Raw genomic sequence first — 26508 nt, forward strand, 5'->3', positions numbered from 1 at the left:
AGAAACATCCGAAGGACCTCTGGACGTCCATTGTTGGACAACAGTGACTGAGTTTCACAGTCAGTCTGTCGTCAGAGTCAGGTGAAGCTTTTCTCACCAGTCGGCAAAATAAAATCTGAATTTTTTCAAAGAATCTTTGGAGCTCAGGCTGCAGAAATGTATTGTCCACAGGCTGACGTGCCCCCCCACCTCCACCCGTCCTGCTTTGGCATGTAAATCCTATGACAGTGACTAGACACAGGTTCATATTATAGATTCACCCTGGTCCCATTGTCCCGGCACGTTGGCATTTCATTGGTGTGTGTCACTTCTAGGTCTAACAACGTCATTAAGAGAGAACCCGTGACAAATCACAGTGTCAGGGGACGCGCTTTGGATAATAGCCTTTCTTGTTAATGGGTATGCACTAGGGGGAGCAGTTACTTTGGCACAATGGACCCCCAAATAAATACGACATGACCTCCTGTTTGTTCCTCCAGCAGGCCTCCTTCTGTCTGCTTAAAGGAGTTTAAACCTTCAGCTGAAAAAGACCGCTCGCTGCAGTCTAACTCCTCATTTGGGTTCTCAGTAAACTAAAAGCTAATGTTCTGTTTGTGGAATTAACTTCAGTTTTACACAGTTTAGAACAGAAAATCAGGATTATGTGCACATTCAAAATGAGTTGAAGTACATTTAACCTAACACAGCAGAATGCACTTTTCATTTAATATACACAATATTAAAACTGATTCAGCCTCACCTTTGATTCTTAAAAATAATATTTAAATCCATGTTTCAGCTGTATTTCTTCAGTGGATGAACACTTTAAAGTGTATGTTGAGTTTTTTTGTTTTGTTTTGTTTTTCCATTTATTTATTTATTTATCTAATTTGGTTAAAGTACAGAATTTAAAGAGATAAAAAACAGTTTAGGGTCATTTAATTTAACAGCTCTGAGGCTCTTTTCCTGTGTTTATTCTTGTATTTGGATGGCTTATATTTCCATCAAGGCCTCTGATATGAGACGTTACTGCAGCCCAGCTGGTAATTATTATATTTTTATTGTATTTTTAAATGAAAATCTTCACTGACAGTTTGATTGTATGTTCTGCTCCTGAGGTCTTTTTGTTTCAATTGATTTTTTTAATTAAATTTCTACTTTTTTCCTTCAATTACTATAAAACTAGTCAGGTTTAGTCAACGCTTGACGCACGAGACGCTGCATGGCTCTGCTGCGTGGCAACCGTTGACAGGAAGTGACGTTGCGTAGTTACCAGGCACCATGTCGCTCTAACAGGAGTTAGCTGTAGCCCGCTAACGTCGAATTTGTTTAAAATTCAGTTTATGTTGGATTTGTTCGTCTTCTGAACGGAATGCAGCCTCTTTAGAGACGCACAGGCCACTGTACTTCTGCTGAGTCACCGTTCGTCGTGTTAGCCTTCGCCAGGTAAGAAATGCGTTTCCATACAGCTAAAGTTAGCTAACCTAAACGTACAGTTAGACTAGGCTAAGCTAGCTTCTTCAGGTAGCTACCGAGCATGTCGCTTTAAAGCGTGTTTTGCCTTCAGGTTTACAGATCAGGTGTGTTGGCTGTGCCGTCACTGTGGCTGGATTTAAACTACACACGTTAAATGTAATTATTGAGTACGTTTGAATAAAACACACCTGGAAAACATGCCAGTGTGTTCACAGGTTTTAGCTCCTTAAATACACATTCTATAATATGACCGTTTCTGCTGAACATTTTCAAATGCATCTCACAGAGGTTTAGATTTTCAGATGAATGTTGTCCCTTAGCTGCTGGTTTCCATGTCTGTCTTTATGGTTTGTAAGTCAGTTAGCATCAAGTCTGAATCAGTTTTTGACTTTTAGATTATTAGTGTGGTTCAGCAGGTCATAAGTGCAGCTTAACATCTCGATAACATCACAAAGATGAACTCAGACCTGATTTTCAGTCTGGATGTGTTCCACAACTGGATCAAGTTTTAAGAGCCTTAAAAAAAAAAAAATCCAGTGGATCAGTTTAGTGGAAGAAAACAGTTTATTCAGTCTCAGACACGTCTGCGTGGTTTGACAAGCCGTCATCTGTGATGTCAGAGGACATCGTTCGCAGTGAAGAAAACTACATGACAAACATCTGCACAGCTCGTTAGTCTTTAACTGATCTAACGTCTCGGTGTTTCGCTGCCCTGTAGGCTCGGTGTGCTGGGGAGACGGCCATGTTCAACCACAGCGATCTAGAAGGTGAAGTGGATCATTCGTTTTTCGACAGTGACTGCGATGAGAGCAGCGTCGGCAGAGATGGAGGGAAAAAGATGGAGAGAGGCCTGAAGGGGGACAGAGAGAGCCCCCCAGCACCCGAGAGGCTGCATGCAAAACGGACTGAAAATACAAATGTTGGTCGGTCCCCAAGGACTGATGGGACCAAAAAACACCTGAAGCCAGTGGAGAGCAACAACAACAGCAGCTGTCGGGCAGAGGAAGAGAGGAGCAGGACATCCAGCAGGTCGTGTGCTGCCTGCACTTCAGATCACGTCATTAGTAATAGCAGTGACGGTGAGGAAGACTCTAATTTGTTCTCTAAAAGGTCCAATGGAACATTAATGGCTTTGTTGGCTGAGGCCAGAGAGGCAGATTATCAGGATGTGTACAGTCAGAGTCCAGATGAGTCTGAGGAAGAAGCATCGGCGTCCAATGCCAAACACTTTGGCCCAAAGGGGAGAAATAAACAGTCTCGTAAAAAACGGATACGAAGTCGGCACATCCGAAGTCCATCCCCCACCTCAACTGAAGCCAGCGTGGACGCAGACTCAGAGAGCTCCTGTAGCAGCACCAACAGGAGAAGGAGTTTCGACTCCCCCACCCCTCACAGGCCCGGCAAGTCTTCTTTATCCCCTGCAGCGAGAAGGATCCGAGGGGGCTCAGCAGGATCTGAGGATGTGCCTGTCAGCCGTACAGAGGAGTCCGACGATACGGTGACAGATGTGAGCCCCCTCTCCTCTGCCGACTCCAGCCCTCTGCAGTCGTCAGGCCTGAACCACAGAGAGGCTGAAGAGGGGAGCCTGAAAGAGCAGCAGCAGGAGGAGGAGGAGGAGGAGGAGGAGGAGGAGGAGGGTGTGCCCTCCAGTGGCCTTACCAACACACATCAAGCTGAGGACTCGGATCAGGATGTGGATGAGTGTGAGTCAGCTGGTGCCTCTCTGCTCAGTTATGTTTGCTGTGATCTTTGCTTCATACCTCTGGTGACCTTAATGTGGTGTTTTTCACATGTTTTAGTGTTTAAACAAACAAACCCACCAAGAACCATTTCAGTATTCCATAAAACACAGAAATCCCCCTTTAAAAGGCAGATTAAATATGCTGTCCTTTTCACCCATCAGGCTCTCTCAGCTCAGAGAGTCAGCTGGGGGGTCAGCTGGTCTTCCGCTGCCCCGGAGGGAGAAACAGGAAGAACTACTCATTCACCAATGATCAGGTCCGATCCATAGACCGCGAGAACCAGCGACTTCTTCAGGAGCTGTCTCGCCTTTCTCCAGGGCCCAGACCAGGAAGCACAGTGGGGAGGAAGACGCGTGCGGCCAGTAACTCGCCTCTCATTCGCCTCTCTCACAGCGCCCTCAACAGGCAGCGGGAACAGCAGCGCATTGAGAGGGAGAACCTGGTGAGCTGATCAATACTCATTTCAGTATAGATGCTAAACATGAGTGTGATCATAGAAAATGTTGTTGCTCTGATTCTCCGCTTCCTTCCTGTCTGTATTCACCAAAGGGCCAAATAATCTCTCACAAATCTGTGGTGGTGAATTTTCAAAGATGAAGGGTTTGTACAAAGTCTTGAAAGTTTGGAAAGTGCTGAACTTTAACTTAGTGTTTTCAAGGTTAGTAATAATTCAAATGCGCTCCTTTAAAAATGCTTGATTGTCAGCGTGATTCCCTGTTTGATCCACACGATCACTGACATAAATCTGTGATATTTGAAATGAAGCGATCAGATTGGATTGTTGTCTCCTGGTGCAGAAATTAGAAAGCATTAAAAATCCTGATCAAAACGGCCAAAATTCATCTGATCAGGTGGTAAAACAAACAAACATATACACTGACTGCTGTGTATTCGTGAATATAGTTTTCTTTGTGAGTCTGCAGGTTAAGTAGCTTGAAGTCGTCAGTCATAAATGTCACAGCTGTGAATGTCTGCAGTTATTACACTTGCAGACCTTTGCCTCCTGAACTGTTCATTCTTTGAGGAGACTAGTTAGAGAGCTACTAGTTAGCGGGTGTCGGACTCGGAGTTCCGCCCCTGAAAGCAGACACGGATGGACTTGGACGGACGGCAGCAGGTGGCGGCTTGCAGCAGCACCACAGAGTGACATTAGAAGACATTCAGCCACTCCGTCCCGACTAACTCTGCTTCACCGCTTTGAGACAGACACACAGACGAGGCGAGCAGCTGAGTTTAAACATGATTCAGGAAGTGGACCTGGCAGCCGGCAGAGACTTATTGTCTCCTCTGATTGGTGTTTTCTTCGCTGATGGCGTCTCATATGTTTGTCATTGTTGCTGATTAGAGATGTTGGATTAGTCTGGTTTTGTGAGGGAGTGTGTTGCAGTCATTTTAAGGACAGGTCGTCCTCTCTCCTCAGTCCATCTCTCAGGGGTGCTTTTCTGTGCCCTCTCTATTCTTAGAGTGAAGTAACTGAATCTGCCTTGTGATCGGCGAACCCCCCCACACATCACACATGGGAGGCACCCCGTTTGTCCTGCACCAGTAGATGTCGTTCTGTCTGTTTCAAGACTGTTCAATCACACATGAAATGCTGTTTTCCTGTCAGAGAAGGGATGTTGATGTAGATTCTGTTTGAGGAGATGTCAAACTGGTTCATGCGTTGGGGATGCAGCAGGCGGCCGGTGTGACGGCAGAAAGAGGCCGCGCTGCCTTTTCCTGGCCTCTGGACGACTTGTGAACTCTTGACTGTTGAGCTTTTTGCTCGTTGTCTGGCTTCATGTGCAGTTTTTAGCTCGCTGCACAGCATGCATGTGGGAGTGCGACTGCATCGTGACATTCAGCCACTTGCCTACGCTGTGCTGTTTGGCTGTTTGCATTGAAGCGCCAGATATTTGTTTTATTTTCAGAATCTAGTTGGTGTTTGTAGAATGGGAACTATTTGAGCTTGATTTCTGGGCAGATATTTATGTCTTTTACGAATGCTATCAACATCTTAGCTGTTGAACGTTTTATATGTTGTGGGTCAAGGACAGTAGAATACAGTATGTGGTTTTATGACTCAAACACTGGAAAGAATTTGTCAGTCACATGAAAGTCCTGCAGTGAGCGTCGCTGCATTTGAAGGTTTTATGGCTGATTTCTGGCAGAACACTCAGAGACGCTGAAGACTTTAAGAGTACATGAAGCCCTGATCCCAAAAAAGTTTGGATGCTAGGTAACACGTAAATAAAACAAAAACCTTTTGACATAAACTGACCTGAAATCAGCTCAAAGTCAATATTTCATGTTTGTCCTCATCATCTTCATTGATTTCTGTAAATATCTCTTATTGTGAATGTGATGCAGCAGCACGTTTCACAGACTGAAAGATGTGGAATGATCCAAACAGGTGTTTTTGGAGCGTTCCACATCTCAGGCTCACTGGTAACAGGTGAGAGGATGATGATTGGGTATGAAAGGCTGTCAGTGAATTTACGCTTTACACGGCGTCTCCTTGTTTGGACTCAGGGTTGTTTTCTGTGAGCGACCCTGGAGAAGCTGTTCCTCACTCCAAAATGATAGATCACTTCCTCCAGACAGCGTTGGACGCTGACCTCATACATGTCAACACCTCTCTGAATATGACTGACATCCTGACAAAATGTTCTGATAACTCTCACAGTGAAGAGTTTACAGGAGTTTTTTTTCATTACCTGCCAGGTGAAAATGTCACTGTGTTCTTTCAGGCTTTCCTCAAGAGGTTGGAGTCCGTCAGGCCGACGCCTGGCCTGAAGCGTGCAGACCAGCTGGCAGACTACCAGCGACAAGTCGGATACCTGGGAGCTCCTTCGTACCCCGTCTGTGTGTCCACCGCGAAGAAAGGGAGGTCTGCCAGTAAGACACCGTCAGGTAGGTAACGTACACCTGCATGTTTTAGTCATTTCTGTCCCCTGAACAGCGTGAGAACGTGGCTCAGACAAACGTCTTAGAAGACTGTTAAAATACCAAGCAGGTGCCTTCTCGGTGATATATTCTAATGTGTGACCGAACAGCGTTCAGGCTGTCAGTGTGAGAAGCCTTCAGAGGTCGCTGCAGAGCATTAACACACCTGCGCACCAAAACCTCGCCGAGCGCTTTCAATTCACACGAGCAGAAGTGTGAGCGTCTGTTTGTGCCGTGAGCTGATTTGATGATGGGAAACAAAGAGGATCAGCACGTGGCGGCGCTGCGACGCTCCTCACATTTATCACGCACGTCTGACCTGCTGCCGTCAGATGGCTGCAGATTTAATTAACAGAAGAAGACTTTCAGGCGTGAACAGCTGCTGTGGATGACTCACGCTGGTAAGAATCACCCGTTCATCAGTGGTCACATGAACAGCTTTTACCTGTGTGTTTAGATAAGTGGACTTCCTGAAGAGTTTAGATTTTTTTGGTTGTATTTTTCACCATTATTTAATAATTGCTATCAAACTGTCAACTTTCTGTCTGCTACCTGTCTGTCTTGGCCTGTCATGGCTGAAATGTAGATATTTAATGGAGGTGTATTGTCTTCATGATGGACATTTGGATTAAAAATCAAAAGGTGTTTAGCTTTCTGATCTCACTATGAGAAGGTAAATGTGTAATCAGGAGATAACCCTCTGTTGTCCACACCAGCAGGTCCCAGGTCAGTCAGCTCCAGAGCAGTTTCCTCCTCCGACTCCGGCAGCACACCTGTACCCAGGTCCAAAAAACTGAGCGCAGCCCGGCCGACCTGGTGCTGAGGACGCTGCTGCTCTCACATCTGTGATCGCTTCCCTTCAGTGGCGTCTCTTCGTACGCGTTCATCGCGTCGTCGCGCTCATCAGTCATAACGAACTCTGAATAAAGCAGACGATGCTCAGTGCTGTTGTGTTTGAGTAGTTCAAGCCCGGCTTTGAAAACTGCAGTAACTCCTCACACCAGTCAGCTGGCATGCTTCAGCGGCACCCCGACAGAACCGTGATGTTTCCATTAAATCAGCGATGTTTGTCTCATTTGTACGATGTGTGATGCAAAAGAGAATTAAAGCTATGAAAACTATTATTTTATATCCTGTTTCAAATAAAGAAAGCTGCTTGTTCACCAGTCAGCTGTGTGCTGTTTCACAACTTCAAATAGAGTTAGATGGCGAACAGACTCAGACTCAGTGTCCTCAGGGTTGACTCTTAGCACAGGTGATAGTCAGGGTGCAGTTACCGTTTGTCACTTTGCTGAAACCCTAATTATCGTATTTTAACAGCTTTTCCTCAGAAGACATGTTAACGATGCGCTGTAGGAAACATGAAATGAATGATGGCTGAATTCCATTTAGCTGCTTCAGCTTCAGGCTCCTGTTGTTGTGACTCACTGGGACTCTTTAATGGAGCCAGAGTCAAAGTACCTGCTGTGAAAAAGGCCTGTTTAACTGCACACGAGGGAGAAGCATCAATCAGACTAAGAAATCTTTATTCTTAATAAAATGACGTGTGAGGTGGGACACGTGGGTCAGAGTGGTCACAGCATAACAACACAACGGCCTCAGCAACTGCATTCCAAACTACCATGAGGAGCACGTGACAGGAAGTGACCTCATCCCTTACATCGTCACAGCTCCACTGAAACACTGGCTTGACTCTGTCACGCTGAAAGACTGCCCTCTGAGTGATGGGATATATACAGATCAGTGAGGTGGGGTAACCTGGCTCAGGTGTACCTGCGCCACCTGTGCCAGGCGTAATTCACCTCAAGCTGTTATCACTCTCACAACAATTAAGACTTAAACAACGTGAAGGGTTTCCTGGGGGGCGGGGGGTGAGAAAGTTTATTATGTGTACTTCTTGATCTCGTCGTACAGCACCAACACGAAGGCGCCCCCCATGCCTCTGATCACGTTGGACCAGGCACCCTTGAAGAAGGCCTTTGCTCCCTCGTCCTTGAAGATCTTCCTCCAGCAGTCCATTGTGCCCTTGTACATGATGTCAGCTGTGGAAACGGAGACGGGTGGTGATGCGTAATGCTTTTGGCTGCATGCGTAAAATGCGTAATTGTGTCAAACAAATCAAATCCGTCACCAAAGGAACGGAGTGCCGCTCACCTCCTTTGCGTCCAGACTGCATCATCATACGACGTCTGACGGTGTCGAAGGGGTAAGAGATGATACCGGATATGGCGGTCACAGTCTGGGCGATCATCCAGGTAACGACGATGTGCGTGTTCTTGGGGTCTGGCAGCATACCTGCATGAGGGAGGAGTTAGGTCACGGGAAAATAAACACACTTGGACGTTAAAAACATGGAGAGAGTCAGATGAGCCTGATGTGCGCACCTTTAGCTGTATCGAAGCATCCGAAGTATGCCGCTCTGTAGATGACGATACCCTGCACCGACACGCTGAATCCCAGGTACAGACCCCTGATGCCGTCGCTTTTGAAGATCTTGGTGAGGCAGTTTCCCAGACCGGTGAACTCTCTCTCAGCCGCGCCCTTACCGATGTCGGCAGCGAGTCTTGTTCTGGCGAAGTCGAGAGGATAGACGAAGCAGAGCGAAGTCCCACCAGCGGCGCCGCCAGATGCCAGATTACCCGCGAAGTAACGCCAGAACTGTGTTTTCTGATCCACACCGCCGAGGAAGAGCTGCTTGTACTTGTCTTTAAAGGCGAAGTTGAGGGCTTGGGTTGGGAAGTAACGGATCACGTTGGCCAGGTTGCCTCTCCAGAAAGAGATAATACCCTGTTCCTTTGGGATCCTGACCACGCAGTCGATGATTCCCTTGTACTGAGTCTCTGCGGTGATCTGTTTGCTGGCATGCTGGACCTACAAGACCCAAAGACAATACCAGCTCATTTGACTGGATTCGTTATCCCCAAAATGGAATTCACTTGTAGTAAAACGTCTGCGTAAAGGGACTTTGTCCCAGCTTTGATTGTGTCGTATTTCAATGATAAAAACTTGGTGTGTTTCATATTTTTAGTGTCTCATAGTGTCGGGCCGGGCATTGCTGCGTGTAGCTGTGTGTCCAGCAGTCTACACGCGCACTCCTGTCACTTGAGAATCAGCCGTGGATTAGATTACATTCTTCAAGTTAAATTTAGCTGTCCAATTTCACTAAATATTACTGCGGCTATCCACTGTGTTGGAGTAATAATCAACATAAGAAGCGTTCCAGTAGCTCATAAACTAGTCTTATGTCACTTTATGGAACACAAACAGTAGGAGACCTTGTCATCACCGACATCCTACAGCAACACAGTCCAGTGCGTAAAAGCCTGTCCGCGGTGACGCAGGACACTCAGCTGGCCTTTGACATGACGCGCGTGACCACATGAACTGAAACAGCACACATGGACTTTTCTTCTATTAAAAACTATTCCAGAGTTACACTTTGGTTCACCAGTATCTCAACATTTACGCACAATTTTACGCACAAATCAAGAGCCATGCGGCCATGCACTGGGCAACAATTGCTTCAATTATTTTACCTGCAGCAACAACTTGACTCTCTCGATGGGAGCGACGGCTGTTTTGGAGATGGCAGCGGCGACGCCACCTGCCAGAAAGTCCTTCATGAAACTAATCACCCCCTCCGCCATGGCTGGATGCTTCTAGTGCAGATTTGAGACTCTCGGCTGTTCCAAACCTCACCAAGGTCCTCCAGGTAACCCAATGCTCCTCCAAGTGGACGAGGACCCCCCATCTCTCCTAATATATGGGCGCCATTCATCGCGAGAATTTTGAGTGACGGACTTGCATTCTGTCAAACAGATTAACGAGGTTGAATAAATATCCGAGGTCGAAGTTCAAGGCGTGCGCCATGTTCCTGAAGTCAAGAGTGAGCCAAGCCGGGGACGTTTAAAGGACACGATGTGTGTAACTTAGTCATTATTAAAACATAGATGTGTTTGTAATCTGATCTAATCCTGATCTTAACCTGGTCTTTCACCTTAAATCCTGCTGCCCGCAGCCTTCTCATCCACAATCCAAACAGACTCTTGTGGGTCAGTTGAGTTTCCAGAAGCCTTAAAATGAATAAAGGGTTCTGCTTGGTGTATTTCTACACAGATCAACTGGGGATACTTCGAGTCATCCTCCAGAGTAGAAACCATTTTAAATATTTCACACTGGCTGTTGGAGGCGATGACCCTGACACACAGATGTTCACACAGAAACCTGCTTTCAGGCAGAGGACAACTTTTTCTGACAAAAGCAAAATAATTAAAGAAAACATTCACTTGAATCAACAACGGGCTGTTTTATTCACATTTTATTTCTGACTGTTTTTTTCCTCTCAGCTCGCTCACATTTCTGCTGCACTTTCATTTTTGGCACCTGTTGAATCCCCGCGTCAAGTCAGCTCGAGGGAGGACAACCAAGAACGGAAACGAGTGTTGTCTTTCAAAATAAAGTGCCACCACTGCCAAAAAAGGAATAACCTGGGTTGAATTGAATTGTGTTGTGAAATATTGTCCCGGAAATGTAATTCTGGCTGACTTGTCGTCACAAGTGCACCGTGCACGCATATCTGAGACAGAAGAGCAACACGATCCAGTGCAAACTGATCCAAAACCAGGACAAGTTGGCTGAAGGGATGTTGGACATAAGGTGCTGCAGCAGTGCGGTTAAACTCTAAAACTCCAGCGGGCTGTTCAATTAAAGCACTGAGAGGTTTCAGAAAAGCGTCTTTACAAACGAAACATGTCTCAAAATCACAATATCAGTGTCAAAAAAGTGCGATTTGTTAGAAAAGAAAAAGAATTTTAATGATAAATCACAGACGTCTGAAATTCAGCTCAACTGAAAACTTAGATTTATTTATTTATTTATTTATTTATTTATTTATTTATTTATTTGTCCTTCTGCACGGAAAATTGTTTCCACCTTCCGTACAACTTCAGAGTACACAGATACTCCAAACCCGACAGAATACACCAAGTCTGACGTACATATGTACTTCGACGTAAATTGAATAAAGAAGTGTTTCAGGTTTCACCTCCTCGGTCTTCTGCTCAGGGCCCTAAGTACCACCTCAGGACCACTGGGCGGCGCTGCTCGACTGTTGTTTCATGTCCAAAGACATTTTTCAACATGTTTCCTCACAGGCTGTGCTCTGACTCCCGAATCAGACATCATCTCACTGTTTTTTCCATTTCTTTTCTTTTGCCTTTCTGGAGCTGCAGATTGTCTTTATGTTTATGAAGGAGATGTAACTGGGATGCAGACCTGCTGACAGGATGAAGCACGTTTTCATGCTCCTCTTCACACAGTTGATCCACAGTGTTGGAACCTGACAGGCCGCGTGCTGTTTACCTGAGGCTGGCTCCGGTGGTCTCGTGGTTTTACTCGCCCGTCTCTGCTGCTGTGTTGTGCTGTGTGGAACCGTCCATAGGTGGCACCAGAGAGCTGGTTTACGTCACAGGCCATCGGCTAACGTCCCACCCAGAGTGCATCTGTGCTGCCCGGTGGAACAGGTGCTTTTCTCAATTTACTCCACGCTCCTCTTACCACGATACAAATAATGCACCACTTCACTTGCTTCCCACTGGGAAATATTCTTAAGTAGCCCCCCAGCAGCGAGGTCAGAGGTCAGGCTCGGCCGCGAGGCTGCAAACTGAGAGCTGGTTTGGGACTGAGCTCCTCGTTCAGCGCTGCAGTCAGAGGCAGATGTGCTGAGGCGGAGGCTGCACCTGCCGTCAGGACGGCCGCAGCTCTCCCGATTCTTACGTTGACTTCACACCTGGCCAGGTCTGTTCATCTTCACTCTGAGCTGACAGTCTTTAAAAGCAACTGTTTTGGCCACTTTAAGTTTCGATTCTCCTTAAATATCTGGATTATCGTCACAGATTTTAATCGGTATAATGATCAGCTGTGCTGTTGTTGGCGGTGATGTGGACTGAGGCAGTTTCCATCAGCACACGTGTCTCTGCTGTGACTGTTTCTCTGTAAAGCACAGACGGTCGCTCGTGTCGCGGGCGTTAAAAACACCTAGAAACCGTTTCCCCGGTGGAGCAGACGCAGAGTCTGCCGGCTCGTCCTCATCTGGATCACAACATTTGCTTCTCGTATTATTTGAAGGAAAAAGCTTCAATTCTTTTTGTGCTTCTATTTAAATCTGATCTAGATTTGTGAAAGTCGTTGCTCAGTAACCTTGGATTGAGGGAGGGGTCGTGGGGGGGTGGGAGCTTGGATTTGCATTTTGAGTATGAAGAGCTGCAGGTGTCAGACAGTTAGACCCCCCCCACACACACACATAAACACGCACACACGCATACAAAAAGCCGTTACGCACGGCTCCGACACCAATACAGTCACTGATTTTATCTGGTGAGAAGCGACTGTGACGAGCATCTTTTTGTTCCTCTGGTCCCCTACTGTCCTGGACCTGAGGTCTGAGACCAGCGGAGGCTGAAAGATAATGGAGATTATGAGTGTCAGACGGGGTTAAAACCACAGATATTAGGGTCAGAACTCAGCAGCGTGGAGCCACTGGCTGCTTCTGACGGCACCGCGTGACTCAGGCTGAGTTTCAGCTTCATTCTTCTGTAAACTACACGGAAATTTTTGTTTTTTGTTATTATCCACAAATCCCATGAAAAGACCAACAGCGTGTTGGTGCGTCTCTCACTGCTCTCAGACCAGCTGGTTCCCACTGAAGACAAACATAAATTCATAGTTTCACTCTTTAAAAAGGCTGAACTCGTTTCCTGAATCACGTTTGTTGGGGACAGAACCAGTCAGCAGCATCGGTTCATCGCTGGTTTTCTTTGTTTTAGTTGACAAAGAGAAACATCTAGAGTAGCGTCAGCCTCACTGTTTCAAAGTCTAAACTCTAGAACCTCAGCAGTATGGAGGAGTTTACAGGAAGTGCTTTGTCTTTACGTATTACAGTGTGTGTATCTGAGATATACAATCAAACAGGCAGCTTTACACAGAGCGACAGGCCGGTGTGTCAGTCCCCTCCTGAAGATCATATCAGCTGTTTATCCCCCACAAGGCTCCTGTTTAAAGTCTCTGCATCAGTTCAATCCTCGGGCCTGAAATCCAGCAGGCTGGATGCACACTGAGTTTTCCTGAGCTGACTTAGACCCTGAGCTCTGCAGGGCTCGGGGGGAGGAGATTATTCAAGTGTTTCTCCTTCTTCTCTTTGGTGCCGTTGTTGGCTGCCGGCCTGTTTTCGTGAACGTTAAAGCACATGCGAGTAAAAAGAAGACGACCGCGTCACGCAGCCGACGTTTCTCAGCCGCAGTCAGGCCGGCGGCCGAGGTGGACGAGCACACACACATGAACACACTGCTGTGGAGGACCAGGAGAAATCCCCATGACCAATCAGGAGGACCTTGAGACACGCAGTCAGTGGGGGACGAAGAGGTGGACATGGTGGGGGTGGAGGGTGAGAGACACAGAGGCTGAGGGAGAGAGAGACAGAAGAGAGGTTCATGAGAACGAGGGGTGGGGTGAAAGCGACGCTGAGAAAAGGAGCACGAGAGCAGATCTGGTGCCGAGGAAAGAGAGGACAAGGAGGAAGGATCTGAGGCTGGACGGGCGGAGTTAGACATGTCTGTCCTCCGGTCTGAGGGACGTGAGACTCAGCAGCAGTTTCCCTCTTATGGCTATCATCTGAACATATCTAGTAGCAGTTTGAATGGTTTGGCAAAGGCTTGGCCCAGTACGGTATGCTGGTTTAAACATACCAGTAAGTTCCCAGTATGGCAGAACATCCCACAGCCACCAGAAACGTCTCACTGTTAGAATGAAATCCAGCGTCACGTCGTCTGTTTGTCGTCCGTAACACGATGAAAAGAGGCTGAGCTGAGGGACAGACCTCAGAGCAGCGGAGCACGGCGTCCCGCGGCCCTTCAGTCTGGGCTGATTTTGTGCTGATGTTGGCGGCCCCTGTGGACGGAGGCGGAAGTGTTTCCATCCTGTCGGAAACACATCTTGATCTTGATCTATTTGTTTTTGGAAGTGAGTGAAAGAAAGACGCAGCTTATTTTTCTTCATGTTTTAAAGAGCGATGAGATGAAGTGTCTGTTTTTACGTCACGGCTTCACAGCAGGCTGATCCTGGATCGCTTTGAATCCTTTTAATCCCACTTTCCTCCATCTGTTGAAGGACAGTCACTGATGACGTGGGTCGAATACAGACATCAGTGTTAAACTGAGACTCCTTCATGAGGAGTCAAAACCTTCTTGTGGTGTGTTTACCGTAGTCTCTAAGCTGCTATGCTAGCTGTCTGAGGCTAACGTGTCGCTAATACAAGGCTGCAGTCCACTAACTGATGGTCTAACTTCTGTGTGTCCACTGCTTCATTCTGCCTGTGAGGACTCACTGCGGCTCGTCCTGACACGAGGAAGGTTCCTGATCATCTGACACACGTTAAATGTGTGTTCACACATTACTGACAGCAGGGACTGAACTGAGCTCAGCTTCGGGACTTTCTGAGGCTCAAAGTGTTGATTCTCGTTGGGGCCGAGGAGCCGCTGTGCACGCAGCCCTTTCACAGATTAACTCCCCTAAATTGGATAAATTGGACAAAGTAAACTTTGCTCACAGTCCATTTTCAGGGTTTAGGAAGGCTGCAGGATGTGATGGGATTAGTCCAAATAATGTGTGTTTGTGAAATGACGGTGTCATTTTAATCCGTCCTCCTCACAACGTATTTGTGGTTTTGTTGCTCGTCTCGGTTAATGAATTCAGTAATCGCTGCTCTGGATGTTTGAAGGAAGCAAACGTTAGTTGAGACTCATCGGTCCATAAAACATCTTTGTTATGTTTTAAATTATCACTGAATGATGAACAATCCCTGTGAGGTTTTAGGCTTTTTAACCAGTTACATCAGGCCCCCCCACCCCCCCCCCCCGCACGTAAAGCCAGAACAAAAAGTCGTTTCTTGGCGCCGTCGTTTGGTCTCTTTCACCTTCCACTCGTCACTCGTCTCCCACTCAAAGTTAAAGAATTCCACTCGGTCGCTCACTCAGGACAAACTCGGCGACATCTTTGTGACCCCCTGAAGGCGACGGTCCCTCCGACCTGAGCGAGCGTCTTTCAGCCATTCTTCACTCCACTCAGAAACACAACAACCTCTTCAGACCTGAAGGCCACTGGGACGGATTCTGAAGCCTCTTAACGGCCCTCAGTCCCACATTAGTGGCTCATTTTATCTGGGAAATAATCTCATCTGGTATTAGTGTGTAATGAGGAAGACTTTGCTGAAGAGTTTAACCTGCAGAGTCTCTGCTGAGTGCTGCTGCTTTATGCATGTAAATGTTCTGATGTGATGGTGAACGTCATGCTGTCGAGAGCTCGTCCTTCCCTTTGTGTTCATCGTGTATTCAGGCTGAAAACTAGAGGCGCAGAGGGCGACTTCGTCCGAGTACAAGAGTGCAAATTACTCTGAGAATATCTTTCAGGTCTGCATCATTGAGCTGTAATGATCCTCCACGAATCCTTTCAATAACATTTAAAACAGGCCTGAGAGCCTCTGCCTCAACGCACACAGAAGATTCAAATTCATCCACTACACTTTTCAATATTTGAAGTCATAAATCACAAACAACAAACATTTTCTGGCTCCAACTTCTCTGTTTTATATGATTTTGAATTGAATATATCTTTGAGATTTGGACCAAACAAGCAGTTTGTCGACTTGAAGGGCAACTTATTTTTTTATTAATTGAATAATCCAAAAATAATTGAGTGATTAACTGAAAATAACTTCTAGGTTTATTCAGGCTCTCCGCTCACGAAGCGCCTCCTGAACGTCGCACGTTTAAACGTCTTTGTCCTCGTTGTCTCCGTGTGGAAACTGTGTAAGATCATGTGAAAACCTTAAAAATAGATTAGTGTAAAAAGCTTTAACACCTTTGATGAATCAATTTGTTCTCATGTGTTTCTGTGAGCACTGCTGTGTGTTGTGCTCCTGACAAAGCATCACTGGCCCTTTGATTGGGGGATAAGTCGCCGCTTGTGCGTCCATCTTGATCTGATGGCCGGTGAGAGGGCTGGTTGACCTCTGACCTTCCTGTGTGGGCCGGCGCTCCTCGCCGTCCGGAGCTCCTGTCAGCGGGTTAATGAGCGACGGCTGCTCGGGGCACGCCGGGCCTCGGCTAAGTGACCGGGCCGGATGACCACCCTCCGCTCTGACCCTTCCGCCTCTCTGCGGCCATCAGTTAAACCCCCCTCCTCCACCCAGCAACGTGCTCCCCCCCCCCCACACACACACTGAGCCTGGCTTTAGGACTTAAGCTCAGGTTTGTTCAGCTGCTGGATGCAGCCACGCTCCTCCCAACACACACTAATGCCACATGTTTGAGTAAAAATACAGGTGTTTACGCTGAAATCACTGCTGACTAAGTGCTGTAATGCTGAATCACCACAGTATCTCTTTCTGTAGTACAGATTATGGGGTTAACCTTAACTTTAAGATAAGATAAGACTGTTGGTCCCACGCCGGTCGTGCAAAAAGTCGTGTTTGTGATGTTATATAAAAAATATTTATGGTTCGTAACACACTAAAAGTGTCTGTACGCTGATATAAAGTTTAAGTGTTTATTAATGTTTTTGTCATCACGTGAAGAACAAATGACGTGTGTGTGAACAGTGAACACTCGATTACACTGTGAGGCTGTAATCATCTGTGATGAACAAAGTATTTATTAACCGTTTGCACACCTGTACTGATCTTCACAGGTGCATTTAAAACTGATAACTGGTAGTTAAAACTATGAAATGTTATCATTGGTTGTGTGTTCATGCAGCAGTCGTGGAAGCTTCATCTGCATTAAAAGTTCATAAAATCTGGAATCTGCTGACGCATCAAAGCATGTTGTGAACCGCGTTCAAACTGTTGCTTACAAATGTTTATGAAATCATAAACACTTTCCAATATATTTCAATAATATTCTAACGCTACGCTAGCAGGATGACAAACAGGTCGTAGGATCCGACAGTAGGTTTAACTGGTGGGTGTCCCTTAATTCCTTATGCAGCCAATCAGAATGGAGCATTCACCCAGACTGTGGTATAGAAACAGTTCATAAATCTTTTAGAGATGCTTCATAGACCAGTCAGAAGTTTTGGGTTGCCAGGTTGTGAGAAGTCTGTCCATCAAGAGAGTTATTTTGTGTGATTAGCATGTAAAGCTCCACAGTCAGCAGATTATTTAAGGTGGAAACTCCATGACCCTTAAAGGAGGAACTGCAGACTTGAAAGTGAGTCATCACTAAAGATTCATGAGTTTCTGTGAATGTTAATAAGGTATCCCAAATGTCTTATTGCTGATCTGTAAACATTTGACGTTAGCATCCCATTCTGAGGCAGGTTTGAAGAAATCATCACGTCCTGCATTTCATTCAGTGCCAATGTGTCAGAATCCACAACGTAAACAAGGTCAAAACGATTGTTGAATTATTCATCTTTATATGTATCATATCTCTTATTTAACCAAGAAAGGCTCAAAGCACAGGGGTCAGAAACATGGCTGCCTTGGATAAAACATGGAGGCAATAATCAAGGATCACGAAACACATGAGATCAAAGATGATTTCAGATGAACATTTAAGCAGAAACAGAAAAGTGTTTCAAGTCATTTTCTTTTCTTTCTGCTCCTCATTAAGTGTGAGCTCAGTGTTTGCTGTCGTCCTGCGCTCCTCATCCTCACACACAGCTCGTCGCAGCGAGGACGTTTGTTAGCGTGAACAGGGTAATGAATTTTAAAGCGCTCTCAGACATGTGGTTTATGTGTGTGAGCATGGGTGAGTGGGTGGGCGTGTGTGTGTGTGTGTGTGTGTGTGTGTGTGTGTGTGTGTGTGTGTGTGTGTGTGTGTGTGTGTGCGGTTGGGATTTGCAGTTGTGTCTATGTATTTTCTATGAATGTAGGGATATGTGCGTGAACGGGGTGGGGGCGGGGAGTCAGCCCCTCTGTGTACGTGTGAGTGTATGTGCTGAGGATAAAGACCTAGCTAACCAGCCTGGCTTAGCTGACAGGTGACAAGGGTTGTTTTGAAAGGGGATTTTGTAATACCAACAGAGAGGAGAAAGCCGGGGTACCAAGGGACTGCTGAAAAGAGAGAAAGAGGACTTTTCTTCTGGCACTGACGGAGGAGAGAAAGGGCCCTGAAGGCTTCGGGGACTTAAGGATCCCACTAATCAAACTGCTCCACCGTCTAGCGCACTCATTTTCATTCAAAACGTAGAAATGCTAAATCATTCCAATCGGATTGATCCCTGTGTCAGAGCCTGTGTGGTATTCTCATTCTCTTCTTTCCGCCGCGTCCTCAACTTTGACATATCAGTCAAGCAAGGACAGAGCTGTTACAAAGAGCGCTGATCCAGAGGCAGCCTAATGGTTAAGAAGTGGCATTTTAAATGTTGTTGGCAAATTTGCATAAATTAACGGGCCTCTTGAAACGGACGGCTTCATATTCGCCTGTTGAGCGTCTTCCTGAACGTTTTCGAGGCCTTAGCGTGAATCGTTTCGTCTCATCGTGTGTGTGACATCATTAAAAACAGCGCAGGGTGTGGATGAGGAAACAACACGCGACTGAAAGTCATTAAAAAGCAGCAACTTTACATTAAAGTACACATATTCACAATTAGCTCGTTGCTTATTAGCATGGTCACATACTGGCCCTTCATTAGATATTATAAGCACTTATTAATGTTTAGTTCTGCAAGAGTTTTCCCTCAATAATGTCCCAATTACGGCTTATTGATAGTAAATAAGGAAGCGGCTGTAGGTGAATTCTGACCTTTATAACCAAACCCTTCATAATCGTTCATGAGGGATTTAGAATGATTAATAAATACTAATATATTCCAATAAGCAGCTAGTTTACCTTCATATGAAGTGTCAGCAGAGAAAGTGTGATATGATGTCATGAACTCTTGTTTCTCTCTTACGCTTCAGCAGATGGTTTTAAGCTCTCACTCCTCAGCTGACAGTTCAGCCTCGACGCGTCGACCGAGGCTTGAACTTTTCCCGTCAGCTGTCAGTCCAAACGCCTCGTTTCAGCCGCCGTCGCCGCTCACGTCGAACCTTCAGTTATTTAACGTGAACAAAGAAATCCTGACAGGATGTTTGTTTTCGGTGAGCTCAAACATCAGTCGGCGTTTGTTTTTGAGAAGAATGAAAGAATGAAGTCAGGACTGAACTCATCCATCACTCATCCACTACAAAGTCGTAGCTCAGATTTAAACAGTTTTTGGGATTTTGGCTCTAAATCTGAGACTCAGTGAGTGAGTGGGGGGTGTTCAGTGTGTGTGTGGCATTTGGGAGGCATAATGTGTGCATGTTTATCCTCAGTGGGCGGCGCTCGCATGTCGTGGTGAGTCTGCAGAGCTGCACGTCTTCACGCCGCACCTGTCTGCCTCTGCACCACCTGCACCTCGCCTCCGCCGTCCTCAGCTCTGTCCACAAACGGCTCGTATCAGAGCGTCCCTCTGCCCACAGCGAAGCGTCCTCTGAGGCTCAAGAGGAGCTTTGTCACGTCTCAGAAACCCGATCCAGAGTCGAGTCCGAGCTTTTAATGACAGCCTGCGTTTCAAGCTGGAGTCACAGAATTAGTCACAGAAGCCATGAACGCATCGAGTCCCTGAAGGCTTAATAACACACCTGCGTAATGGATGATGGACAGCTGATCTGAGCTCAGTCTTTACTTCCCCCTTCCCCATCCTCTGAGTCTGTCTACAGATGCCATTTTACACAGTGACGTTCCTGTTTGTCCAGCTTTCACTGCGCATGAAGGTCCACTGTTCCACAGCTGCTGTGACACCAAGTGACGCATCTCCTGCAGCGAGCTTAAACAAAGTGTTTTCAGCCGTTAGAGAGGGGTTTACGTGTTTTTACTTCATTTCTTCACGTTTTACTTCATTTCTTTACATGTTTTTACTTCGTTTCTTTACATGTTTTTACTTCATTTCTTTACATGTTTTACTTAATTTCTTTACATGTTTTACTTCGTTTCCTTACGTGTTTTACTTCATTTCTTTACGTGTTTTTACTTCATTTCTTCACGTTTTACTTCATTTCTTTATGTGTTTTTACTTCATTAATTTACATGTTTTACTTCATTTCTTTACATGTTTTACTTCATTTCTTTATGTGTTTTACTTCATTTCTTTACGTGTTTTTACTTCGTTTCTTTACATGTTTTTACTTCATTTCTTTACGTTTTACTTCGTTTCCTTACGTGTTTCACTTCATTTCTTTACGTGTTTTTACTTCATTTCTTCACGTTTTACTTCATTTCTTTATGTGTTTTTACTTCATTAATTTACATGTTTTACTTCATTTCTTTACGTGTTTTTACTTCATTTCTTTACGTGTTTTTACTTCATTTCTTTACGTGTTTTTGCTTCATTTCTTTACATGTTTTTGCTTCATTTCTTTACGTTTTACTTCATTTTTTTTTTTTTTTACATGTTTTTACTTCATTTCTTTACATGTTTTACTTCATTCCTTTACGTTTTTACTTCATTTCTTTATGTGTTTTTACTTCATTTCTTTATGTGTTTTTACTTCATTTCTTCACGTTTTACTTCATTTCTTTATGTGTTTTACTTCATTTCTTTACATGTTTTTACTTCATTTCTTTACATGTTTTACTTCATTTCTTTACATGTTTTTACTTCATTTCTTTACGTTTTACTTCGTTTCCTTACATGTTTTACTTCATTTCTTTACATGTTTTTACTTCGTTTCTTTACATGTTTTTACTTCATTTCTTTACGTTTTACTTCGTTTCCTTACATGTTTTACTTCATTTCTTTACATGTTTTTACTTTGTTTCTTTACATGTTTTTACTTCATTTCTTTACATGTTTTTACTTTGTTTCTTTACATGTTTTTACTTCATTTCTTTACATGTTTTTACTTTGTTTCTTTACATGTTTTTACTTAATTTCTTTACGTGTTTTTACTTCATTTCTTCACATGTTTTACTTCATTTCTTTATGTGTTTTACTTCATTTCTTTACGTGTTTTACTTTGTTTCTTTATGTGTTTTTACTTCGTTTCTTTACGTGTTTTTACTTCATTTCTTTACATGTTTTACTTCATTTCTTTACATGTTTTACTTCGTTTCTTTACATGTTTTACTTCGTTTCTTTACATGTTTTTACTTCGTTTCTTTACATGTTTTTACTTAATTTCTTTACGTGTTTTTACTTCATTTCTTTACGTGTTTTACTTTGTTTCTTTATGTGTTTTTACTTCGTTTCTTTACGTGTTTTTACTCCATTTCTTCACGTTTTACTTCATTTCTTTACATGTTTTACTTCATTTCTTTACATGTTTTTACTTCATTTTTTTTTTTTTTACATGTTTTTACTTTGTTTCCTTACATGTTTTGCTTCATCTCTTTACGTGTTTTTACTCCATGCGTACTTCGTGCAGGCTCAGTGTTCTGCTCTGCTGGGACTCTCTGAGCTCCCTGACTCAGTTCACCTCAGTGGCTGGACTGACAGCACAGTGGATTAGTGGCTGCAGTGAACAGAGAAATTGGTAATTGTGTGTAAAAGAGACGAGTTTTGAGGGTTAAACACCCCTGCTGTGACCCAGCCGGTCCGCCGGAGAACATTTACCCAGGCAAACAGTGGCCTCACCCCCAACCCCACCTCCACCGCCACCACAGCACACCCGCCACACTGGCCTCGTCCTCTCCGCCACCGTCCGGCCTTTAAGTGACGACACCGCTCAGTGTTTGTGTGGTCTCCTCTGGCTGTGAGGAGAAAGGATGGACCGGGTGGAGACAGAGAGGAGGGATCCAGCTCCAGCCAGTGTGTGGGAACCTTATAGGGAGAAATCCCCGGCTGATCCCGGCCAAGACACTTTGTTTCCCCCCCTCCGCTCCCACCCGCTCCCTCCCTCTCTTTCTCTACATACATTTTTGGGTTTTCATTTTTATTCATAGGGTGATCGGGGTGGAGGGAAGGGTGTCAAGAAAGCAGGAGCAGTGTGTGTGTGTGTGTGTGTGTGTGTGTGTGTGTGTGTGTGTGTGTGTGTGTGTAGGAGGAAGGGATTGTTACTCAGCTGATGCCAGTGGATGTAGGTGCAGGCCTCAGACCAGGCCTGCCAACAATAGCCGCAGTGTTGTTTGGGTAGTTGCGTCCAGGACTCTTGGACATTCTTCCCATGTCAGTATAATCACTACTGGGAGGTAGCTCCATTACGGATTACCATATCATTAATAGTATCCATGACTTTTGTTCAAAGGCTACTTGTGTAATGTTGCCTTGTGGATGACGGCTAATCCGCTGAGCTGCAGCTGTAGGAAAGAAGAGGGGTAGATCCCACCATCAGTCTCTCTCTCTACCTCACACACTCACACACACACACACACACACACACACACACACACACACATACACACACATGCAAACACATCCAGAGGCATCTCTCTGTCCAGGCCCACGGGGATCAGGCCCCTGAAAGACAGATACAAACAACAGTCAAATACAAAGTTCCCCCATAGAGAAGAAGAAACATCCATTCTACACTTCCCAACTGATCCCCTCCTTAAAGCCAAAGACCAGCCCCCCCACCCCCCCTCCCCACTCTCTCCCTCTCCTCCCCTGGCCCTGAGTTGGCTCTCGTCCTCCCATTAAAGCCCCCCGCTCTTCAGCGCAGCCCTCCTCTCAGATGGTGGGCCAGATTAGGAGGAACAATAACAGTTTTCAATGTAAAATGTGCATCTTGTTAGTCCTTTTTCTCTCCTCTGCTATCTGATGATGGGGAGAGAAAAGCAGAAGCGTAAGCAGCCATTCAGAAAGTTATCTGTGGGTGTCTTTGCCCACAAGCGATGGCTTGTTCTGAGGCTGTTTTAATCCTCCTATATTCTCAGGCCGCCGCTGGATTTTAGCAGAGAAAGGCCAGAACGTCCAGAGGCGCTTCATCTCTGCGTCTGACTTTCTGCATGTCCTCCTCTGAGAAACTTCATGACTTCAACGTTTGGAGTTTGTTCTTATTTAAGGATGTTTTTACTGCCAAAATGAAGACAAATGTAATAAAAAGTATGACTTTTTTCTCTTAGCATGAATTAGCTTCTTACAGCATCACTAAGCCGCAGTAATTCATGAAATCAAGTGTTTCTTGTGCCTCTGTGAGTGATAATGTGACGAGAGCGTCTGCAGGTCTCTACTTAAATTCAGCTTTTTAACACATTCTTGATGTTTGCTGTTGAAGCTTCATTCTGAATAAACATGAAGGGACCCTGAAGACTCTAAAGGTTCAGATTAAAAACTGAACGTTTGTGTTCAGAGCAGCAGTTTGTTTGGTTGTTGTCTGAAAGGACGCCGGGACGCCGGAGCGTCACCCCCGCTGCTGGCATGTCGGAGGGGAGCGCTGCCAACTGTGAGCGCAGCAGATAGCTCTGAATGATGCTCTCAGGCCCTGTTTGTTTTCCTAATGGGAATTAATGTTGGGTATAAAACAGCACTCCTTTGTGTGTGTGTGTGTGTGTGTGTGTGTGTGTGTGTGTGTTTGTGTGTGTGTGTGTGTGTGTGTGTGTGTGTGTGTGTGTGTGTAATGAATGGTGACGTTGGGTTTGAAGCTGGTAAACAAACGTTTCCTTCACCTGATTTTGTCCTACAGCTGCTCAAAAGCTCATGAACGAACTCTCCCACTCAAACATGAAAAAGAATTATTCAAAGAAATTGACCTGCAAAGGTTTTTAGGCCGTCACTGCGATCGATACGTAAGAATTAACAACTCAATCAGTGTTTGGAAATCAGCTGAAAACACAGGATGCATTGATCCCGTCTGCACTCGCTGTGATGTTCAATGTTAAGTGTCAGTGCTGTTTTTACGAGGTTTCACATCAGCTGCTGCTTCGTTTCGGGTGTCTGGATGGAGAAAATAAGCAGCGTTTTAAGTGTGTGTATGAAAATCAAACTACTGCTAATGTTCCTGTTTGTGTCCTCTGATCAACACAACGACGTCCGTCCTGTTGTCCTTCTGTTGCCTCTGCCTGTCAAAATAAGGTTTCCCGCCGGCGGTGGACGGCCTCCACCTTTCATTCCATCAGCCGCCTTCTTCAAAAGGTCAGAGTTTCAGAATTTGTGCAGAACCCGTTGATATCACGTGTGTCATCATGTTTGAAAGAGGCCGTGTTTCTCCCTCTGATCAGAGATGTGGGTTTTCTGTGCACGTATCTCCAGCTGTGCAAACTGTTGGCCAGTTGGTTTGTGTGCAAGAGGTCAGCTGACAAACAGCCATAAAGACCCAAACTGAGGCTCATGTGCTGCCCAGAGAACGCTCAGAATGAGGCCTGTTTCACAGTCCAGGTGGGGACGTTTGTTCAGAGTTTAGAATCAAACTCTCACATGCAGAAGTGACTTCTCTCATGGCTGCAGTCGTGTACACACAACAGAACACTGAAGCCTCTGAAATCAGTCACACTGTGTTTCATAAGCTGTTTCCATATTTGTTCAGCCGTCAGTCAAAATGGGAGCGAACGGCTGTTTTCTGCTCCGTCTGTCTCAGGTCATGAATGACTGATCTGCAGCCTGATGTGCTCGTTCTTCCACGCGCTGCGTCTTGTTCTCGTGTCGGACATGGACGTCCTGCTGTGAAGGTCACGCTGAGGTCGGGGAGGGTATGACCGCTTCGCCCGCCGCGATGACCGCTGCCGTGTCCGTCCGCTGGGACGTCTCAGGCGCTGTCGAACGGGACCAGACTTCAGCTCCGGTATGTTTTCCACCCGTCTGTCCTCTCGGGGTGTGAAGGCCTCTGTGCTCCTGCTTCATCTTGGTTTGTCCTAAATCTGCCTCCCACACCAGACAAAGCTCTTTCACTTCAGTTAAAAGCCTTCGGTCACACCATCAACATTCACAGGAGAAAATGTATTTGCTGGATCTCATTCAGCCGCAGTCGCTGGCTGCCAATCTCCCTCCCGCTTTATTTCTTTCTCTGGATTGGTTACTCAGATCGTGACCTCGGAGGGTGACCCGCGGAGCCCCGGGGTCCCCCCCAGCTGGCCCTACGCTGGCCCCGGACGCAGCTCAACACAGAGGAGCGGCCGTCATCTCGCCGGACAAAAGGGCGAACGCACCACGCTCGCCCTCATGAGTCCAGCCAAGCGCACGGGGAGCACATTAGGACCTCTGGTTTTCTTTAGCCTTTCTTATTGGCCCAGCAAAGAGTCGACTGGGGCGTCAAGTTTGTCAGGTGCCTCAGCTGTGACCGTCTGACCACATCAGACCCCAAAGAGCTTCGTGTCTCATTCTCCTGATTCACGTTGTCGGTTTTCATATTCTGCGGTCGCCACTGAAGCGTTATGTGTGAGGGAGGTTTCTGGCAGTGAAGCAGCCTCAGTGCGACCGAAAGGCCGTCTCAAAGAAACCTTCACACGTCAGTGCAGCCTCACAAGCACGAGAGTGATTGAAGCTGAAAGGACGGCGCTCCTCATTCAGCTCCAGGACGGGAATTCCTGCGATGCTGGAGATGTCGAGCTCGTCTCGAGGAAGAGGAGAAAGAGCAGAGTTAAGTGTGCGTGATGCAGGACATAAAAGTGAAGTGACGACAGAGACGAGAGCAGTTCACACGATGACTGAGGTCTTTCCAGATTAAAGCGCTGCTTCTCACCAAGTCCTGCACGAACACAAACTCTGTTTGAGCACAGAAACGCTTTCATCACTGAAAGCTGCTTCAGCCAAACGACAGAGACACGTTTATTCACGTCGTCACGTCGTCCTCAGCCACAGTTTGGATCTCCTCTGCTCAGGTTTGGAGCAGATGGAACCAAAACAGAGAAAGATGAAATATTACACCGGTGCTGATTCTCATGAACTATTATCCCATCGTTATCTTATTCTTACATCTCTTCCCTGCAGCTCACGTGTGTCTGAGGAAAAGTCTGATTCTGCCTCTCAAACAGATGAAGGTGAACCTGACTGATGACGAGCTGTATGTTGAGGAAGAGTCAGACACCATGAGGCCGGGCTGAACTCACTGTTCTACATGTGAAGATGTGAAGGAGGCAACATGAGGTGAATATCTTTATTAAGGCTTCTTTAATTTAACACGTTCGTCCAAATCTGAATAATTTATTGATGTTGTCAAACTTAATGCCATTAGCCTTTAACAAAAAGGCCCGGGATCATAAATTATGCCCCTCTATTGGAGCCGTCTTGTGAAATTACTCACACGGTGTTGTCGTTTGCTCGTCTGTGCACAAACCCCCACAGGAACTGGAATGCATGGCGCTCTTTGTCTAACTACCATGCAAAATCACCTGATTTATCTGGATCACTTTCCGATGTCACACTGTCTGTGCTCGTGACAAAAGTGGCCCTTGTTGTGGTGCAGCAGATAACCAAACACCGCCCTCGTGAAGCT

At 45.7% G+C, this 26508-nt stretch overlaps 2 protein-coding genes across 4 annotated transcripts; one reads left to right on the forward strand and one right to left on the reverse strand.

Annotated features, from left to right (window-relative positions):
• The first annotated feature begins 1240 nt into the window (after window positions 1-1240).
• LOC143319749 (uncharacterized) lies at window positions 1241-26111 on the forward strand. Of its 3 annotated transcripts, none has more exons than XM_076728939.1 (5): window positions 1241-1425; window positions 2174-3158; window positions 3359-3639; window positions 5927-6089; window positions 6842-7288. In XM_076728939.1, the coding sequence occupies exons 2-5, from the start codon at window positions 2198-2200 to the stop codon at window positions 6943-6945; spliced, it is 1509 nt and encodes a 502-aa protein (XP_076585054.1). In that variant the 5' UTR covers window positions 1241-1425; window positions 2174-2197; the 3' UTR covers window positions 6946-7288. The 3 variants fall into 3 exon arrangements, with proteins under 3 accessions (XP_076585054.1, XP_076585055.1, XP_076585053.1); XM_076728940.1 differs by lacking the exon at window positions 6842-7288 and adding an exon at window positions 26048-26111 and having other exon boundaries at window positions 1245-1425; XM_076728938.1 differs by having other exon boundaries at window positions 1245-1425; window positions 6839-7288.
• slc25a4 (solute carrier family 25 member 4) lies at window positions 7632-9857 on the reverse strand. Its single transcript, XM_076728941.1, has 4 exons — window positions 9659-9857; window positions 8507-8993; window positions 8277-8417; window positions 7632-8164 (listed from the first exon to the last, which is right to left on the reverse strand). Exons 1-4 carry the CDS (start codon window positions 9767-9769, stop codon window positions 8007-8009), a joined length of 897 nt encoding a protein of 298 aa, XP_076585056.1. The 5' UTR covers window positions 9770-9857; the 3' UTR covers window positions 7632-8006.
• Window positions 26112-26508: the final 397 nt, after the last annotated feature.

Source organism: Chaetodon auriga, chromosome 4, assembly GCF_051107435.1.
Source record: "Chaetodon auriga isolate fChaAug3 chromosome 4, fChaAug3.hap1, whole genome shotgun sequence".
In the NCBI taxonomy this organism is placed as follows: Eukaryota; Metazoa; Chordata; class Actinopteri; order Chaetodontiformes; family Chaetodontidae; genus Chaetodon; species Chaetodon auriga.